The 22,208-nt window shown below is 37.3% G+C and overlaps 1 protein-coding gene across 1 annotated transcript in view; it reads right to left on the bottom strand.

Annotated features, from left to right (window-relative positions):
* The window catches only part of LOC124544638 (ionotropic receptor 25a), a 424,769-nt gene that overhangs the window by 6,835 nt on the left and 395,726 nt on the right, over positions 1 to 22,208 (bottom strand). Inside the window, exon 17 of the mRNA XM_047123253.1 lies at positions 12,295 to 12,478. Coding sequence (XP_046979209.1) covers positions 12,295 to 12,478 — 184 coding nt within the window. The remainder of the gene's footprint in view (positions 1 to 12,294; positions 12,479 to 22,208) is intronic.

Here is a 22,208-nt window from a genome sequence, read left to right as displayed (position 1 = left end):
AAGAGCTGAGGAGAATGTTGAGAAACAAAGGAATGCGAGAGAGATAAACATTGATCTTCTCAAAAGCATTAGTGTTTTTTGACTTTTTAAAAAAAAATCTCACGAGATAGAATAAACTGATCCTACTTTATTAAGCAATATCTTGTCAAAAGCCGAGAAGCGATTGTTCTTAATGTTGTAGCTCCCTTCAGTACGTAATAAGTGTTTTTTGACTTTAAAAAAAAAAAAATCTCACGAGATAGAATAAACTGATCCTACTTTATTAAGCAATAGTGTTTTTTGGCTTTTTAAAAAAAAATCTCACGAGATAGAATAAACTGATCCTACTTTATTAAGCAATAGTGTTTTTTTGGCTTTTTTTAAAAAAAATCTCACGAGATAGAATAAACTGATCCTACTTTATTAAGCAATATCTTGTCAAAAACCGAGAAGCGATTCTTCTTAGTGTTGTAGCTCCCTTCAGTAGCTAATAAGTGTTTTTTGGCATTTTAAAAAAAAATTTCACGAGATAGAATAAACTGATCCTACTTTATTAAGCAATAGTGTTTTTTTGGCTTTTTTTTAAAAAATCTTACGAGATAGAATAAACTGATCCTACTTTATTAAGCAATATCTTGTCAAAAGCCGAGAAGCGATCCTTCTAGTGTTGTAGCTGCCTTCAGTAGCTGATAAGTGTTTTTTGGCTTTAAAAAAAAAATCTCACGAGATAGAATAAACTGATCCTACTTTATTAAGCAATCAGTAAAAAAACGAAATTGAAACATAACAGCAAAAGCTTATTAGAACACAGAACTGCTTTATTATCTATGCCTCGAAGTGAGGACATTACGATCTATGACTAAGGAATGACGTCATTGTTCAAAGCCGACGGGTTGTATCCCCTGCTGCACTAGACCCAAAAATGTCACAAAAAACAGTGCACACAGAGAGCAACTGGCAGAGGGATGGTATGAATTCAAGAATGGCACAGTTACAACTGCACTAATATTTGAACTTTACCAGAACATGCAAAATCACATGGATCTTTGGATAGATTTTTCAGTATTGGGGAATTCTTTGATTCTATGACCAAAGTTAGAGTTTGAATTGTGCTATGGTAGAGGAGAATAAAGATATGGAAAAGAGAATTTGGAAACTATACCAGGGCTTCAGCAGTCATGTCAGAAAACCAATACATTCAATGAATACTCCAGGAAGTCCTGAAGTGTCACACAACCCACAGTATTTCCTTGAAGCAGCCTTGACTTCAGAGTTGTTTCGATTAGATTTGCTATTTATTGATCACACAAATTCTGTTGTAAGTTGTTACACATGGACATAGGATGAGACACAATTACAATTTGTATAATATTATAATTAACTCATAATAAGAAAAAGAACAGTTTCATCTGTAGAATGAAATAAATTGGCTAAACAGTTGTGCTATTTAATGATAAATTTAGAGAGCTGTGGGCATTCCTCAGGCACACATATGATCAGTTTACTTGTAACAAATATGATCTATTTTATGAACTTTTTATAACATTTATTGATTTCTCACTAAGAATTAGGAACTGTAACACATGGTAAACACCTATCAACAGAATAAAATATAATAACATAGAGTTGCCATCTAAAAGAAAAAGGAACATACTGGAAAAAACTTATTTGAGAGATTTGAATTGCAATTCTCAACATAAACCATTTTGTAACTTTTCAAATTGTTCACTGGGTAATGGCTTAGCTAACAAGTCAGCAAGTTTTTCCTCTGTGTCTACACAATAAACATCAATAATTCCCTTGCTCACATAGTCTCTGGCAAAATTTTATTTAATGTCAATGTGAATCATTCACTCATGCTCCCATCTTCCAAGCAAATGAATACAAGGATTGTTGTATTTTAAAATCTTTACTGGGTAGTTGATCTTGAGACCCAAGTCAGTCAACAGTTGAATGAGTCACAGACATTCAGTTGGTGCTATGACCAATGTTACATAATCAGCTTAATTTGAAGATAAGGCGATATAGCTTCGTCGTTTCATCATCCAACAAACAGCATGTCTATGCACTTGAAAAAGGAATCCTGATGTTGGCTTCCTACCTTCTCCACTGCCAAAATTTGCATCTAGGTAGCAGAGAATAAACTCTGCTCCTCCTCTTCCACAATGCAAAACAAAATTCAATGTTCCTTTGATGTATCTTAGTATTCTTTTAAGCCCCTTTCAATGACTCCCTATTGGGTTTCTTCGTTATCTGGTGAAATAATTACTGTTACTTTCAGGTCTGGTCATGTTGTAAACATGGCACACATCAGACAACCTATCAATTGACGTAATGGTTTGCATACACTGATGTAATATTGATAATTACGGGTATTAGTTCTGGCTGCTTTCCATTTGAGTTTGGTCTCCATTGGTGTATTAGTCATGTTCCTACTGTTCATGTCAAAAAATTCCATTAGTTCATGTAAGTATATAGGTTGAGCCACAATTATTTTGTCATCTGACCTTTTGAAATCAATGCAAAGAAATGATTTAAGGTCTCTGACAATTGGTTATTCCAAAGCCCTTTTAATTTTTTTGACCTCGTACAGTTACTTGCAACAATTATAATCTTCATATAATAGAAAATACGTTCTACTATCTTCCAAGTTGCCTATGTGCAAACATCTGTCAATATTTGACTGTTTAAGTCCAGTACTTTTGTTAAAACTATCAAATGTTGCAATCCACCTATGAGGAGCCTGCTTCAATCCATAAGAGACCTTTTTTAATTTGAAGATGTGATTATTTTAATCTGCGACAGCTTAGGGATCTTCATGTAGACATAGTTATGTAGATCTTCACATAGAAAGGAATCTATGGCATCCATTTGGCACATATATAGTTCCTTCGGAATGATGATTGACACCAGTGTTCTCAATATAGCTAAATGCGCAATAGGGACATACATTTCATCATAATCATAACCGTTCCTCTGAGGACAGCTTTGATTATAAGCCTTGCCGTATATCTCTCAATTTTTCCATCTTGATTATGTGTAATTTTGAACCATTTACTAGCAGTTGGTCACTTCTCTGGGAAGCCCTGAGTGAACTCTGATGTCTCATGAAGTCCCAGTGACTTTCTTTATTCATTGATCACTTGCTTCCATTCATGTTCATCATGTTTCCCTTGTACATGCTTATAGCATTCAGGAATGTCAGCAACAAAATAATTGTTCAATACACAAGGCCAGTACTGCATAATCATCAAATCATGCTGGAATCCTTCTTTCTCAGTTGTTTCATCAAACACTTCCTACCTTGTCAGGCATCCTGACTACTACTTTTGAGTTATCAATCTTTTTTTCTTCTTTATTGTTTCATCTATTTCGTATTCTTCAGTCCTGTTTTCTTCTATTGTGTATTCTTCTGTGCTGTTTTCTTATTTTCCTAAAAGCTATTGTTCACCAGATGTTCCATCAGAAGTAAATTTTGTTTCATCAAAAAATGGTACCTTTCCCTGAAATTACTTTCTTCAGCTCTGGGCACTAAGATCAGTATCCATTTGGACAACAGCCAATAAAAATGCATCCAACTGAATGAGAACTTTCTAACTACCAGTTCTTTTGGATGTTTTAAAAGTGCTACGCAACCAAACACCTACATCTTCTCCAAGTTTGGTCTCCCACACTGTAGAGCCGATGGTACTTTCCCTTCCAAAGCACTAGTTGGACTCCTATTGGTAATATAGGCTGCAGCCAACACTGCTTCTGTTCAGAAATTCTTGTCAAGTTTTGATTGAGAGGCATATAACATTTTTATCCAAAATAATCCTACTTAAGACATTCAGAAGCCCCATTTTGCTGCAGTGCATATCGCATTGTGAACTCAAATTGAATGTCCAGGTCTACACAGAAACCCTTCAGATCATTTGATATATGCTCTTATCCACTACCACTATGAAGATGACTTATTTTCAAATTAAAATGAGCTTTAGATATTGATTCAAAAATTTGAAAAATTCTGGCACTTTTAACATGGTTTCTAGAAAATGTACACAAGAGATAGGAGTAAAGTCATCAGTAAATGTTAAAACATACCTGTTATTATCATGCAAAATTCAGGTAATTGGTCCAATTAGATCACTATGGTAGTTGTCAGGTTGTTCTTATTTTTTGTGTTTTAAGGTGCTGTGACATCTGTTTTCCTTACATACATGTATGACAAAAACCACAAGCTGACTTGCTATTCCTCTTTGCTTGAAAACATTGCACAGGGATAACCACAGATCAAACAAGTTAGCATTATCTTTGGGAAACTCCAGCCACAATTCTCTGTATGATTTGAGACTTACAAATGTTGTCCCATTTTTTTCAAAGTTGCTAATTGTGTGTATTTCTTTGTGTAAACTTCTACTATATCATTCTTTTTATATACTGTCATTTCAGAATAATTCATTTGAATAAATTCCAGCTGGACAATCTCTAAATACAAACATTTAAGAAAACATTTAACTGGGTTGTTTTAGAATGTGTCAAAAATTACTCAGCTGTACAGAAGCAGTTCTTGTGAGGAAACATTTTTACATGTGCTCTGAATTCTTCTCTATCTGACTTTAACCTTTGGGTAGGATGTTGTATAGGACTGCCATGTGCCCTACACTGCAGTGTCTTTTTACATAGCAATTGGCTACCCACTGTAGTGCCTCGAGAATTTTGGGGTAAATTCTAGAGACCCTCGTATTTCTACCATCTTGAACACACGTTATTTTAGAGATGAGTGTGGTAAAGTAGAACTGCACCATAATTATGTGTATGCAGGATGGACATGTATCGGACAGATGATCGGCATTGGCAGGTAGTCACCAAGCCCGCCTAAGAAGTTACATGTCCAGCTCAAGGAATAAGCGCACCATACTCTGTGCGATGTCAAACATTATTGTGTGAACATTTGAATGTTGTTGAAAGAAAAGAAGAGACAATTACTTATTCATTCATTCTGTTACTTTCTTAAGGTCTGGGACAGTTGTCTTGCTAAACTTGGAGAGGTTTGCAGACTCTGTTTATGGAAAAATGAATGTGATAGTTTCTGACGGGCCGGAACGTGTTGAGCTTACAAAAAATGTTTTAGTTGTATGAAAATTGCTATGTGTGATGAAAATGAAATGAGATTGAGTTCAAAGTATTCTCGAGTGTATGGAGTTATTTTAAAACTATAAAAAAAATTCCTCCAAAGTAGCATCTTATCTTTGGAGAAGAAGTTGTGCAGGACATCGCAGCTGCTATCCTGAAAAATGATCGGTGAAGCACCTCGAAATAGCCAAGGGGGAGTGTGAGTCTTGCACACCAGTACCACACTGCTACCCTTAATCACTGGAAACTGCCAGACCATAAATGCAAAGCTGGAATGCAGGTCTTTATTTTTGTAAAAATATGTAAATTTTCATGAATAGAACACACTGTTACAAGAAGAAAAATGCAAGGTAGTGGATACTGAACTCCAGAAATAGATGTTTAGTGGTGGAGAAGAGAGATACTTTCCTACTTATCTTCAATAGTCTCCTGTGCACAAGAAATATCTCTCGATGTGTGACACACCAGAATGGAATGCAGTATGTGAGTAATGAGTATCCAGGTGCCAAATACGCACATTTTAGTGTTTCAGTATCACAGACTCTACTCAGATCATTAAACACTTAGCACAAACTGCTCAGTCAATTTACTAACTTTTTAAAATGTTTGTCCCACAGTAGAATGCCATCTACTCACAATCTGAGGAATTTTGTGGTTACTCTCAGTTTACAGGTACCTTTTTAAATATAACATGATATGTGATTGATGAAACTGTAAGTGATGAGTGAAAATTTTGTCTTTGTACAGTAACAGTTTAAATTTTGTAGGAAATTTCTTGTAGAATGTAAATAGAAGGAAAACTTCTCTGCTTTCAGAGTTACCCTTTTATGAGCCACAGTAAAATAAAATAAAATAAAAGACACACACACACACACACACACACACACACACACATACTCCTGTGCCCCTACACAGTGCTGGTTAGACTCACAGTGCCAATGTTATTTTTTGGCAGCTATGGCAGGTAGACTGTATGTTTGGGGGTAGTGTCAGGTGGGGAGGATAGAGGGTGAAGGAGGCAGGGGAGGGGGCTGGGGATGGGCAGCTAGTAGCATGGAGGGAAGCAGGCAGGTTGTCAGCTAGGAATGCATGAGGGATGGATGGCAGGTATATTGGCTGGCACTACTGTAATAGCTGGTAGGAAGTGACACACAATGAAGATGTCATGAGACATGAATTGGGAGATGATGGCAGGATGGAGGAAGGGGAAACTGTTGTGTGGAGGCTGCAGGGACAGTGTGTTACCTGAGACTGAAGCCAGGGTGATTATGGAAGTGGGGGATGTGTTGGAAGGACAGTTCCCATATGTGCACTTCAGAGAAGCTGGTGGTGAAGGGAAGGATCAAGATGGCTCAGGTTGTGAAGCAGCCATTTAAATAGAGCATGTTGTGCTCAGTTGCATACTGTGCCACCCATGGTCAACTTTGTTCTTGACAACAATTTGGTGGTAGCCACTCATCATGGTGGACAGCTGGTTGCTAGATATCAACAAAAAAGGCAAAGCAGAGTTTGCAGCAGAGTTTGCAGCAGAGTTGGTATATAGCATGGCTGCTTTCAGAGGTGGCTCACCCTCTGATGGGGTAGGATAAACCTATGACAGGATTGAAGTAGGATGTGCCAGGTGGGTGAGCTGGGCAGGTCTTGCACCTTGGTTTGCCCCAGTGGTATGGTCTTTGTGTCTAGGGGCTGGTCCTTCAGACTCAAACCCATCATATCATTCCTTATACACCTTATAAACTGTATACTGACACAACTATTTTTCATTTGAAGGGATGTTTTACAAACACATCTGCTGCACAGCCATGAGCACCTGCAGGGACCCTTCCTATGTCAACCTGTTTGTGGGCCATCCACTTCACCTGGTATTCCTCTAACTAATACATTACATTCCTGGATGTTGGCCTCCATCTATCCAATGGCTCCATCCACACTTCCGTATACATTTAACCCACTAACCACCAACAGTACCTGTATTTCAACAGCTCCCATCCCTTCCACATCTAAACACCCCTCCCATACAGCCTAGCACAACCCATGTATACGACTCTGCAGTGATGAGAACTCCCTTGCCCAGTATGCTGAATGCTTCAGAAAGGGCTTCACACACAGCCAATACCTCCAAAGCTGAGTCCACAAATAGATTTTTCTTGCCATATACACACACACCACCAGTCTCCCACCACCCCTAAGAATCAGTTACAAAGGAGTGCCCCTTGTCACCCAGTATCACCCTGGACTGGAACAACTCAACCCATCCTTCACAAGGAATTTTATTATCTCTCATTCTGCCCTGAAATGATCATTCTACTGAAGATCCTTCCCACCTCTCCTAAAGTAGTGTTCCTTTGCCCATCCAATCTACACAACACCCTAGTCCATCCCTGTGCCACTACCATTCCCAACCCCTTGCCACAGGGATCATATCCCTGTGTCAGACCTAGGTTGAAGACCTGCCCAGTTCACCCATCCAGCACCTACTATTCCAATCCTGTCACAGGCTTACTCCAAACCATCAGAGGCTAGGCCTCCTGTGAAAGCAGCTATGTCACATACCAACTCCACTACAAACATTGCACAGCCTTTTATGATGGTATTAGTACTAACCAGCTGTCTACCAGGATCAATGGCTACTGCCAAAGTGTTGTCAAGAACAATGTTGATCATCTGGTGGCACAATGTGCAGTGGAGCACAACATGCCCAATTTCAGTGGTTGCTTCACAACTTGAGCCATCTGGATCCGTCTCTCTTCCACGAGCTTCTCTGAACTTCACAGAAGGGAATTGTCCTTAGAACACATCCTGCACTCCGTAATCATTCTCGCCTCAGTCTCAGGTAACCACCTGTCCCCACATTCTCCATCCAACAGTTTCACCTTCCTCCATCCTGTCACCCCACTCCAGTTCAAGCCACAATGTCTTCTTCCCACATTGTGGCTTGTACTGCTTGTACTGCTTCCCACTGGCCACTACTATTGTGTCAGCCCTGCCACTCCTCCTTCCTGCATCCCTAGTCACCAAACTGGATGCCTCCCTCTCGATGGCTTGCCACATACCCACAATTCCTCTCCCTACCTCCTGCCTCTCTCTCCCTCTACCTGCCCCAGATACTACCGCCACTGCAACCATTACACTGGCTGAAAAATAACAGTTGCACTGTGAGTCTAGCCAGCATCATGTAGGATGCAGACACAAACACATTATCCTCTCTCTTTCTCTCTCTCTCTCTCTCTCTCTCTCTCTCTCTCTCTCTCTCTCTCTCTCTGTGTGTGTGTGTGTGTGTGTGTGTGTGTGTGTGTGTATTTTACTTTTATATCTTCCTGCAATGATCAGTCTGGGGGTAATCTGCATATTATAGTTAATGAAGAAAACTTCACAAGTCAAGATCACTAAGAAAAGCGCCTTATTGGACGACCAATTTTGACACAGCTATGCTGCCATCATCAGATCTTATGCTTTCATTCAAATTCAAAAGCATAAAATCCAACGATGAAAGCATAGCTCTGTCGAAACCAGTCAGCCAGTAAAATGCTTTATTAGCAATTGTGTCTTGTGAAGTTCTTCAATTACCATATTTTATTTTATTTTACTGTAGCTCATCATAGGGCAACTCCTAAAGCCAGCTAGTTTTCTTTCTCCAGTGTGTGTCTATCAATAACTCACTATGTCTGTTTTTTGGTAAGTGGTCTCCTTTAATCCCTTAATCATTTTCCAGCTTGGAATCTGTATCAGAAATGATGTCATTGAGTTTATTAGTATAGTAATTTGAATACAGTATGCTGGCATCACTGGGAAATGTTACTGAACTTTCTGAATGCTTTGGTACAGATTATTGATAAGTATAGCAAACAGAAATGGATCAAGTGTCGCTTCTTGAGGAATGCCTTGTCTTATGGCTTGTTCCTTTGATTGTATACTGCCATTATTTCTGAACGGATTTCAACTCTTTGTATCCTGTCTGGAAGATCTGATTTAAAACAATCATTGCATTTTCCCTCAGTTCCTTAATGTACCAGTTTCTCTGTCAGTAACTCATGACTGACAAGATCTAAGGCAGTAATGAGATCAGATAATACTCCTGTTGTATGGTTTCTGTCATTGGGTTACTATAAACATCATTTAGGAATGAATATAGGGTCCCATTTATTCATCTCCCTTTTCAAAAGCCAAACTGATAACAGCCAAATAAACAGTTACTAATAGGATCTTTTTAGGCCAGCCAGTGTGGCTGAGCAGTTCTAGATGCTTCAGTCTGGAACCGTATGACTGCTATGGTCGCAGGTTCGAATCCTGCCTCAGGCATGGATGTGTGTGATGTCCTTATGTTAGTTAGGTTTAAGTAGTTCCAGGTCCTAGGGGACTGATGACCTCAGATCTTAAGTCACATAGTGCTCAGAGCCATTTGGACTTTTTTTAAACCTTTTTAACATGGTCACCCTCACATAATGCTTTCTCAAGAACTTTTGATATGCTTGAGGGTTTGAGATGGGTCTGTAGTTATTAGCATCACCATTTTCATCATTTTTAGGGAGGAATCACTTTTATTGCCTTGAAATTTTAGGGAATTGGTCATACAGGAAGGAGCAGTTTATTATATCTGACAAGGTATGAGACACATGAGGGCAGATTTGTCTGAGAAGGCAATTGGGTATGTCATCAAAACCACATGAGTGTGAGTTTGGTTTCTGCATTGTAAAACTGTGACAGCCAGCAGGCATCCACATCACAGTGGTCTTCATCGTGAGATGATGTTCATGAGAGCAGTGCATCAAGAGTCCCCTACGGGTGGGGGAACCAAGGTGAGCCCTTCTGAATATAGACAATATAGACAGGGTATCGCTGCCAGGTATCACTGTGGCTGAGAAATGAAGCAAAATTTGTTGCTATGTGGGTTCTCCATGGTGAAGTGACAGATTTCTCATAAAAAATTCTAGTCTTGCTTGTCAAAATATGATGACGAGAGTGCAGGGGGACAAAACTGAAAACACATGATGCAATTTTTTCTGCTAAGACAATGCACTTTAATGTGGTTGGCCCAGGCATGTGTGCTGATGATATTTATTACAATGTCTTGCATTGTGTGACACATTTGCCCAATATACAACATACCACTGTGAGGCAAAATCTCATATACATTTGTTGGCTAAGGCTAAAATGATCTCTCATGGGACCCAGCAAGTTCCTCAGTTTTGCGGATGGATGAGCCATATATTTAATGTTGTGCTGTTAAGTATTTTTCCAATTCCAAGGAAGGAAAGATGGATGTGATGTTGGAAACCTCCATTTCTTTACATGGTTCCTTACATGAACTTAATCTACCAGCAATGAATGATTATTTTGCTTTTCTGCATACCCTTTCTCTCAAAAAGCTACCGTCAGCTGTTGAATCTCACAACACGTCATCAGATCAGAAACAAACATACCATGTGAAACTGAACATTGTGAAGTATGGTGACAACTTGCAGCCTGAAAATATAGAGCTTGCTGCACCCTTTGTGCCCCCAGTGTTCTCAGGATTTATTACATAACAAAATGTCCAGCGTTTTTCCTGTTTATCATAAAATAAATTTAATTTAAATGCTGAATGAACATTAGAAGTGTTTCTGATGTACAAGAGGAGATCACAAGTCTCATCCTTTTGACAATGGGCATAAAGTTACACTGTTTCTGAATATAGTGCTTTCTCTTAAAAGTCATGTGTAAGACAGTTGGCCACTATGAGAGATACTGTTCTCCTAATGGTGACCTCTTCTATTTACTCCTAGTGGCAACTTAATTTACTTATAGCACTGGTTGCTGAATAAAAAGTGTGTTTAAGTAGCACAAGTCTGAACAAAGCATAATGTTTACCTCATAATTCCTCCCAAGTAGCTTCAAAGGAATGTATAAAGGAACTTTTGTATACAGAGATATATTATCAAAACTAACTGGGAGATCTGAGAGTTTTCAGATTGTCTATAGATTAATAAATTTTCTATGGTAGCCCAGTCACAGCAACCATTTTTGTTTAGGTTTTCAACGAAAGCAATGCTCAGCAGCAGCACTGGTGGGCTTGTGCACAGTAGGAGCAGTACTATGCTGTGGGAGGCATCCAACTGGGCTTCCATGTGATCTGTGGTAGTAAATGAAGACTGGGGATTACATGAACATTACTGCAGACCACATGCACCCATTCATGCCTGATGTTTCCTTCATAGATATGACTTCTTCTGGCAGGATAATAGTCTGCATCATAGCCTTAGTACAGTAGTCTGAGGAGCATGATAGTGAACTCCTGTTGATGCCTTGGGCATCAAATTTGTCCGATCTGAACCCAATGGAAAACATCTGAGATGCTGTCAGGTGTCAGCTCTGTGCCACCCATAATTTATGAGATTTAGTGACCTGTCCATAGACATCTGGTGAAAAATACGGGAAACCTACTATATTCTTGTCAATTTTATGTCACCCAGAATCACTGCTGTACTGAATTCCAAAGGTGGGACAGTATGCTATTACACACAGAGCTGTAGTGCTTTGTATCTTTAGTGTAACTGTTATCAACAATGTCACATGACATGAGTACTATGTAACATTTAATGTATGCATGTCTTCTGCAGAGTAATGCAATATGTTTAAATAACCTCTGTAAATTCTTTCCTTTTGACAGAAACAAGCCACAATAGCATAATAATTGCCTTACATGTACATGCATATGTTGATTTTAAGTTTTTTTCCATGGAAGGTCTTTGCTGGATTCTAAGAGATAAGGAAGGCGCAAGACAGATAGCATTAAAAATCAAACAGATGCAACATGGAACCAAGTTAATGGATGCCTAATGCTTGCCACTGCCTACAATATGGCTTAATCAGCAGTGGATCTCTTGGCTTATGATGATGATGAAATCTCACTTCACTTTCGTCCCAACTTCTGTCTGGTTAATTATATTTTTGATTCTATCCGAAGCATTCAAATTTTTTATGCAACTAGTATATTTATCTTGTCATAAAACTATGAATAATAATGTTTTTGTTGCTCTGAAGAACGAATATCAAATGCGAGAAGCTCAACATCAAATTAGGTTTTTAAAGTTAGTCTTTGCTTTGGTACTCTCTACTGCTATGACACACACAATCAATACAGATTCTGTAACATAGTTTGCAATTTCAGCTTTACAATATTATAATTAAAATAAGGTACCCAAAATTGCATATGAAAATTACCCATATCGTTTGTCGAAACTGCTTCGCATCATATTAAGTGCTTGCAGTGAATCCGATTTTGTTCTATGCGGAGCTGCTTCAACAATGGCATTGTGCTGTGGTCTCAGTTTGTACCACCAGTATTCAAACGCCAGAGTGATACATGCAAGCCCAATTCCCACAAAAATCACAATGAATACACCACCTGTAAAAAAATCACATAAATAAGACCCTAGATGAAATTGTAAATTTTCTGTATGACAGAAATTTACCAAATTTAGTCAAAAATACAGAGAAATTAAAAGTATCATCGTAATTATCATTGCAGCTAAAAATAAAAAACTCAGACATCAAGGTTTAAATTACACGTTTTTGTTGTTATTGTTTGTCTTCAGTCCAAAGACTTGTTTGATGCATTTCTTCAGGCCATAACTGCTCCCGCTCAGTTTCTTTTAATTCAAGTACATTCAGTTACTCTTGTTTCCTTTTTGTTGATGTTCATCTTATAATCTCTTTTCATGACATCTAGAACTACACATATACTCTGCAAACTACCTTATAGTATGTGGCAGAGGGTACTTTGTGTACCAGTATCACTTCCCCCTTTTCCTGTTCAAGTCATGAATGGTTTGTGGGAAGAATGATTGCTGGAAAATCCCTGTATAGGTTTGAATCTCTTTAATTTTATCTTGATGTCTTTTTGTGAGATATACATAGAAGAAAGCAATACATTGGTTGACACTTCTAAGGACATACGCTCCCAGAGCTTTTAACAGTCAACCATACTGTGATATAGAACGAATCTCTTGCAGCATCTGCCACTGGAGTTGGCTGAGCATCTCTGTGATGCTTTTGCTTTTATTAAATGAACCTATAATGAATTGTGCTGCTCTTCTTTGGATCTCAGTCCTATCCTATCTGGTATGGATCACAGACTGCCAAAATTGAAGTGTTGGTCGAATGAAGGTTTTGTAAGCTATCTCCTTCATGTGAGGATTCTTCCAGTGAATCTTAGTCTGGCATCTGCCTTACCAAAGATTAGTTTTATGTGGTCATTCCACTTCAAATCACTCCATACACATATTTCTAGATATTTTATGGAAGTAACTGTTTCCATTCTTTTCAATACACTATTTGTTCCATTTAGCTGCTCTACCATGTCATTTGCTGTCTCTGACAGAATTACAGTGTCATCAGCAAACATCAAAGTTTTTATTTCTTTTCTCTAACTTCTAATACCCTTCCACAATTCTTCTTGTTTCCTTTACTGCTTGCTCAACATGGAGGTTGAATGACAATGGGGAAAGTCTACAACACTGTCTTACTCCCTTCTTCATCACTATTTCCCTTTCATGTCCTTTGACTCCTGTACATGCAGTCAGGTTTAAATGGTATAAATGCAGGTTTGCCTTTCTTCAGTCTACCTTCTAAGATAAATTGTAGAATCAATATGGTTTTGGCGACAAGAGAAGCGGTGCAAAACTGGATTGTGAATTTCACACTTCTCTTACTACAGTTGACTTGCTTGAAATGTTTAGCCGATCCTCTTCTCTGGATATGCGGCTGCGTCAATCTCCATAACTTCTTCTCCAAAGAAATAATGCTGGTTAGAGTAATCAATAAATTACTATCTCTCTCACTTGAAATAACTCGGTACTCTCATACTTTCAGTTCAGCTCAGGTGTATTTTCCTCTCCACAAGTTTCATATAAGCATCATACAAACTCTTGCAAGTCAACTACACCAATACCCATTAGATACAATTAAATATCACAATTGCCCGGTTTTAACAACCAAATAATTTATAGATGTTCCATGCATCTTGCTTCCTTCAGGGCTAAGACATGGAGTAAGTTAAAAGCCTGTAGTAAAAAGTTCGTTTTTCTTTTTTTTTTCAACAATCACAGTCACTAACACAGCAAAGAATAGCATTTAATTACTTCGCATCCTCTCAAACAGCATCTGTGGCTCTTGTGGCAAACACTTGTCAGCGTTGTTCGACTGTTCCGTTTATTGTCTTCTCATTACAAACTGCATACGGAAACCGGCGGTGCAGTGGATACATTTCCGCTCTCTTACTTACTTTTAAAATATTGGGTGTTTGAGACTGTGGAAGGCTGAGTGTCTCTAGAATTTACACCTAAATTCTTGAGTCACTACATAACCCTCCCCTTAGCTTGAACACGCGATATTTTATACATATTCAATATGTACTTTAATATCTCACATAACGCTAATTTACATTTTAATCAGTATACATTCTATTTCTTTTAGTAATTGTGTACTTAATATCTTGCTCTTCTTTTTTCATTTTGATAATAACTATCTGTTTTCATTACCTACAGTAACTTGTAATCTGGAGGAACTCTATGTAAATGAAAATGTTCTGACACTCGTAAACATAAAGCATAATAATGCCATTGGAATATAGAATTCAAATTTACCAGAATAATTCCTACAAAATGTGTGACTTCTTCCACGATGCTGTCCTTTTCCCTTTAGGAACAATACCTATACTTTACATATGGGTTGACCCTATGAGAGCATTTCCTCCTTCTGTTTCGGTAGGTACATCCCTCTTAATTCCTATTTTCCTTTGGTACAGGTCAATCCCCTTCTTGGTTCCCCTGTTCGCACAGTATAGGTCAGCCTTTCTCAGGTCTGCCTATCTGCCCTTTATATCCAGTAAATGCTGGGTGCAGCCCCCACCCCCCTCCCCTCTGCCCCCTTTATCCATCCTGAGCATGACTCATGGTTCATTTCCCAAGTATACATCTTTATATACTCTATAATTAAATATCCTCTGGAAAATAAAATGTATTTCACACTTAACACTCACTTCCTAATGCTTCACTTAATCACCTAGAGTCCTCCGCTACTCTTCCACTTCTAAGCTTGCAGTAGACACCACATTTATATAGACTATACAATATATCTTACATTTACTTATGCTATACTTGTCCCACTATCTTACACATCATTAGAACAAATGTTCAACTGACATTCCTGGATAATTATCACAATTAGTTCCTCCCTGGCTTATGCTTATTAGTTCCTCCTTGGTTTATGTTCTCCTTAATTACTCACACTTCCTTCTTATTTATCCCTGATGTAGAATTATCATAGTTTTTTTTATGTACATATGCAATATAGAATCTTGATCAAAGAATAAAAAGAAGGTAGCCCCAAAGACAGGAAACGCTTCCCCAAGATCCCTACCTCGCCGAAACTTGAGTGCAGGGTGTATACGTGGACAAAGAAAAAAAAAAAAAAAAAAAAAATCTAGGATTTTCCCCAGATTTCCCGGTTAAAAATACACTTGCTCCTGGATGAAAACAACCTTTTTCCACGTTATTAAGTGACCGTATATTTTCCCTCAGAACTGTAAAACTAATCAATCCATTGAATGGTTATGTTTTTATACATGAACGTAGAATTTCCCGGCACTTTACAAAACGAAACTCAGGGAAGAAAACTCCTTTTGGGAAGATTTTTGATGTGCAGCAACATGTACGCTGCATATTTTCATATTACAAAAGTATAAATTCAAATTCCACCAAACACTGCATGTTACTTTCCGAACCATTGTAATCGAGATTGCGATGCGCTGTTGTAAGCCAGTCTTAGCTCATGTCATGTGATCCTGCCAGCCGATGGCAGTGGATATTCAGATCATAGAACATGTGATGTAGTCAGCTAATAGAAGTTAACACACATAGTGTTCTTACAAGAAAAGAAAAGCTTTCACATATAATGTTGATATTTTTTGCACGTGTTACACTTTAAGATATATCACATAAAATTTTTAGGAAAGTCCAATGGCTTGTCCTCAGAGTTTTCCACAAATAAATTAGCTACTGCAGAGAAGAGAGAGCTCCCCGTAGCATTACATCAATTTGCTCATAATAATGACGTGAATGTCTGATCTTCTGGGCTAGAAATACTTCTAAATGGCTCGTCATCAAATGCTCTGCGGTTTAAGAAATTCATCGTACATTCTCACACATAGTTCAACTTGTGTAAAAGGAAATTTACTTTGAAAGTAACGCTTTTCAAACCACCATTCACAATATTTTCCAGCGACCTGTTAGAAATAGGTTCGTTTCAGTAGACGTCAGAGAACGCCAGATAATAGGCACCACCACACTTTGGCAGCTGCTATGACACAGGAAGCCCATATGTTCGTATGTGTAAAACATTAAAAGATCTTACTTATGCCATTAAAGAAAAAAGACATCAGAGGATACTCCAAGAGCATCGGAATTTTGTCGCAGAAGAAAAATCTCAGCACCTATGGAATGCCAAATGGTGAAGAATTAGTCACACTTGTTTGCAAGGGATGTTTGGGAGGTATGGTGTGTGTTCTGTGATAGCCATGTTTGTTCTTACACTACCCACCCCTCCAAAAACTAATATAAACCCTCACCTATTCATCACATTTCGTAAAAGGTAAAAAAAAAATCTGGATTAAATACAAAATTATGTATCATATTATCACACTTATGTAATGATTCATACAAAATCATATTTTCTATTAATCTAATATTCTTTGCAGTTATTAATTGCATCCAGGTCTGCGTAGACCAACTGGATAACAAATGACTTTCGAAGGGTAACTTAAGCAAAACTGTCTGGCTAGGCAAAAATAAGACCTAACTATACATGTATGGTGGGAGAGACTGGCTAGCTAGGCAAAAATAAGACCTAACTATATGTGGAGAGCATCAGCTGCTGTCAGGATTACAATTGAGACCACCACTGACTAGAGTGGAGAGTGAAGGTGACTTAACAGGCACAATCCTCTAACAACTGAGGACAACTACTTCCAAATACTTAGCGGACACACTCCTCCAGAGACTGCGTCAGCTACTGTCGACATTACAATCGAAACCACTGCTGACTAGAGCAAAGCGTGAAGGCGACTTAAATACTTATCGGGCATGATCCTCTTACAATCGAGGACGACTTCTTCCAAATAGTGGAAGATAGGATAGTATAAGAAGTAGAATGATAGTGTAAGAAGTAGGGGGATAGTGTAAGAAGCTGGGGGAATTTGGTGTAGGAAAATGTTATTGCAGAAGAAACACCAAAAACAACTAGGGATCCGATGGTCGTCACTCCGCCCGTTAACACAGAATGTTAATGTCCCTCGGAGACAGATGTGACTCCAGCCAGATCCCACGGATCTGACATTAACCTCACTCAATTACTTGTGAACCAATACTTCTCGTTAAATTTTGTGTGAAAGCCTCCCTACAACAAAACAATTACCACTTTATTAGGAAACACAACATTAAGTAAAGTTATTCTATTTTCTACTTTGTCATGGACAAGTTTTAATTCTTCACAGAAGTCATCTATAACATTGCTATTATCATTAAGTTTGGAAAAAGCAACAGATGAAATGTTTCCGGAGATTGTCCTTGTGGCAACTTTTTGATCGATTATTTCCTCTACCTGTTCCTCCACATTACTTATATTTATTGTGTCTGATGTTGCTAGTTTCTCTTTAAAATTCTTTTCCCTGTTATCAACTCGAATGTTAACACCTGCAATTTGTGGTTGGACTTTAGGAATTACCTTGTCCTGCTTCTCGACACGTTCCCTTAAAGTGTGTAGTCTCTGTGTTACTGCATCAAATGTGGCGTAACATATACTTTGAAATGATCCTAATTTCTCACAAAATTCAGATTCTATCTTATTACATTTATCTTCAATATCAAATTCTAGTTCTTTAGCTAAGTTCTGAGACTGGTTACTATGGGTCTGACTAAAGTCAGTGAACAGTTGGTTTACATGGATAGTCAGGGAATTACTTAATTCATTCTTTAAATCTAATTGCAAACTCTCCACTTTATCATTTAAGGCATTGAACTTCGCATTTAAAACCTCACCCTGTGCTTCTAGTTTTTCACTTAAAGTAGCACTTAGTTCCTTTCTTATCACAGCTCAATCCAGCTTTTGTTCATCTAAGCTATCATTTAACGGAGTATTTACTGAATCTAAATCAAGAGTTAGTTCTTGTCTTAAAGAAGCTAAATTTGCACTCTGTGCATCTGATTTTTTACTGAAAGTTGCAATTTGAGCATTTTCAGCTGCACTTTGGTCATCTAATCTAGCATTGAGTATTCAATGAGTCTAATTTAAGACTTAGTGCTACTTCAACCCAGTCTGGCATTTCTTTTGTTACTGTTATGGCCATGGCTGGTTCTGATTTTTCCCCAGTTTTTTGAGTATTATCCATATTTTTCTTACTTTTAGATCGTGTTATCATAAAGAATTTCACCTCTGAGTATAATATCTATACTAACAGTCTATTATTGATCAGTGTCCTTAACTTCACATTCAATTAATTGACTTTCGATCACCCAGCGTAGAGTTTTATACTGCATTGGTGAACAGGTGTGTAATCAGTGCTGGTGAACAGCATGGGTGCCGGCAGCATCAAAGGTTGGTTTCAGCATCAGTGTCAGTGAATGAATTTGTAGTCAGCACTGGTGAGCAGCAGCTGGCACTGTTGGCGTTGGTTGCTGGTTACGGGGTCCATGCCCCCGTGATGTGTGTGAGGGCTGCTTACTCTCCACACTGGATCTTCGTCATCGAATATATCTCATCATAACTTATTAATTTTCACCCTTTTTTACCATTTATGCAGAATCCAACCCAGCGAGACAATTTCCCTGCCTTGTTACTATTGGTTGCTATAGCAATTCACAGTATCTTTTTATCTTGATTTTGTTTGAAAATTCCTCTTTCTTCGAGTCCTGATCACATCAGTCACCACATTCTAACGGTTTCTGATAATAGAATGTGTGGAGTAAATATATAAACTTTATGTTTTCACTAATTAACAATGTATTGGATTATGCAGAATAACATTCTCACATTTTACATGTAAATTTTTCTGTCTTCTCGTATTTCACTCATATTTTGAGCTTTTAACCCATTTGATACAAATAAATGTAGTCACAATTGCCTGGTTTTAACAACCAAATAATTTATAGACGTCCCATGCATCTAGCTTTATTCAGAGCTAAGACATGAAGTAAGTTAAAAGTCTGTAGTCAAAAGATCGTTTTTCTTTTTTTTCTTCTTTTTCTTCCAACCATCACATTCACTAACACAGTAAAGAATAGCATTTAATTACTCCATGTTCTCTCACACAGCGTCTGTGGCTCTTGCGGCAAACACTTGTTGGCGTCGTTCGACTGCCCCGCTTTTCATCTTCTCATTACAAACTTCCAACTTGCACATAGAAACTGGTGGTGCACTGGATACATTTCCACTCTCTTACTTTCTTTTAACATATTGGGTGTTCAAGATGGTGGAAGTCCGAGTGTCTCTAGAATTTACACCAAAATTCTTGTGTCACTATAACCTTCTAAGATAAATTGTAGAATCAATATGGTCTCATGTGTTCCTATATTTCTCCAGGACTCAAACTGATCTCTTTTTAGGTCAGTTTCTACCATATTTTCTCTCTTCTGTAAATCTGGAGTTCAGTAACACTTGCACATGTCAGTGTGTGCCTTCTTTGGAAATGGAATATAACATTGTTCTTGAAGTTTAGCCACGGCTTTATCGCCCAAGGATCTCAATAATTAAAAGGGAATGTCATCTACTCCAGGGGCCTTGTTTCCACTTATCTATTTCAGAGCTCTGTCAGATTCTTCTTGTAGTATCATATATAACATTCAATCTTCATCTCTTTCCTCTTCCCTTTCTGTATTATTATCTTTGAGTTTATTTCCCTTATAGAGCCATTCTTTGAATTCCTTCCACCTTTCAGCTTTCCTGTCATTGGTCAATAAATAATGCAGATAATAAGATTAAAACTATTATCAAATGGGAGACAAGACAGCCAGTCAGTGTAGAAGATGCCATAACAACTAAACTAAATGACAATGTTGTGGCTGATAATTCACAAGTTCCAAGGACTTTAACAATTATTTTCTAACTGCAACGGCAAAAATACTGATAAATGATTCAGTTGAAGTAGTAAAAGAATATATTACAAATGTCATACCACAAAACTTAAAGCAACTAGAAGTAACAGCAACATAATATACTGAAATTCAGAGAATTATACAATTTCTAAGAAACAAAACCTCATATGTTGTTGATGGAATTTTAAACAGAATTCTGAAAAGTTATTCTAACTTAATAAGTAATGTCCTTAGTGACATATGCAGTACATCACTGACACAGGGATTTTTTTCTAGACAGATTAAGATATGCAATTTTTAAACCTCTTTATATGAAAGATGAAAAGAAAGACTTGGATAATTATCCTTATTAACATCTTTTTCCAAAATATTCGAAAAAGTAATATAGAGCCTGCTCAAGAGCAGTCTCACATTAAAGTAGAATCAATTTACTTAGCATATCATGGTTTGGATTCCAGAAGAGCTGCTTGACTGAGAGTCCTATTTATATATTCACTCACCAAATATTATGTGTCTTAAATCACAAAATATTGTCAGTTTTTTTTTGTGATTTTCTTAAGGCATTTGATTATGTAGATCACATAGCTCTCTTGCAAAAACGTAAGTTTTAAGGAAGTGATGACTTTACACACAATTGGTTTGAATCATACTTAACAAACAGTACGCAAAAAGTTATGCTGAATAATTCAAACAATGTTGAAGGTGTAGAAAATTTTAGTGACTGGAGAGAAATCACAAAGGCTTCAATTTTGGGTCCACTCCTATTCCTTATAATTGTGAATGACCTTCCATTTAACATTTAACAAGCAGAATTGATGCTTTTTACACATGGTACCAGTGTTATAACAAATCCTATCAGAAATAAAGCAACAAAAGAGACTGTTAATGAAGTTTTTCAAAGAATTATTAAATGGTTCTCTTGAAATGGACTCTTCCCATAGAAAAAAACGCCAAATGATACTCAGTTCTGAACAACAAATAGAGGCATATAAAACCTAGACACAAGCATCATCTGCGAGTGTGCACTATCATTACTTATATAAAACTGTTCAAATTCAGTCTCCTGATCAGATTCTTTTATTTCCAAATGAACAGTTTCAGGCCAGCTGCCCATATTCAGATCTATTACAAAAAATTAAATTGCAGTTGGTTCCAAGCACATATGGTTTAAGATTTATGTTTAGAAAGGTTCAAAATTATTTAGAAGTTAGTTACAATGCAATAGTAGTTCAACAAACCATTTATCAGAGTTAAAGAGCAATCTGTCAAATGCGGCACTGAAAATTCTCTGTCACAATTAAATATCGACCAACCTGGAGCGCTTTATAATTTTTTTTAAAGAAACCTGTCTGTAGAAAATCGATTTACATCATTCATAAAAAATGTTTCTTACAGAGTTAGTACTACTCAGAAGTGCTCTCTATAGACTGAAATAATTCACACAAAGATGTTCCTAAGAATAACATATAAAACATAAATGAGGAGTTTAATACAATTAAAAACTTAGACACAATATTCTCACAGTTTATGTCATGTATATATTAGGAACTTTAATGGCAGTGGAAGAAAACACTAAGATCATGAAAAGAAACATGGATATTCACAACTATGAAACAAAACATAGAAAAGATTTTCATATGGTTAACAGAAGATTAACTTTAACAGCAAAAATCCCCTATGCCAAAGGAGCTGTTTTCAAAAATTTGTTACCAAATGAAGTTAAGATATTGACGGGGGATGCTTTTAAACAGCGAGTCAAGCAGTGGCTTATCCAAAAATGCCTGTATAACTTGAATTTATCATGAGTTAAAATGTAGTAAGAAATAATGTAAACAAAAAAAACTGTAATTGTAAAAAACTTTATACTTAGTTGAAAATGCACGTGCATCTAAAATTACATGTTATGAGCAATAAATTGAATTGAACTAAACTTTAAGAGAAACTTCAGAACATTCCAAAAATAATTTCTGTCCCTCTTATTTAGAGATC

The sequence above is a fragment of the Schistocerca americana genome, chromosome 1, assembly GCF_021461395.2.
Source record: "Schistocerca americana isolate TAMUIC-IGC-003095 chromosome 1, iqSchAmer2.1, whole genome shotgun sequence".
NCBI classification, from domain to species: domain Eukaryota; kingdom Metazoa; phylum Arthropoda; class Insecta; order Orthoptera; family Acrididae; genus Schistocerca; species Schistocerca americana.
The sequence above is the reverse complement of the archived record's forward strand: the minus strand, read 5'-3'. Positions and strand labels throughout refer to the sequence as shown.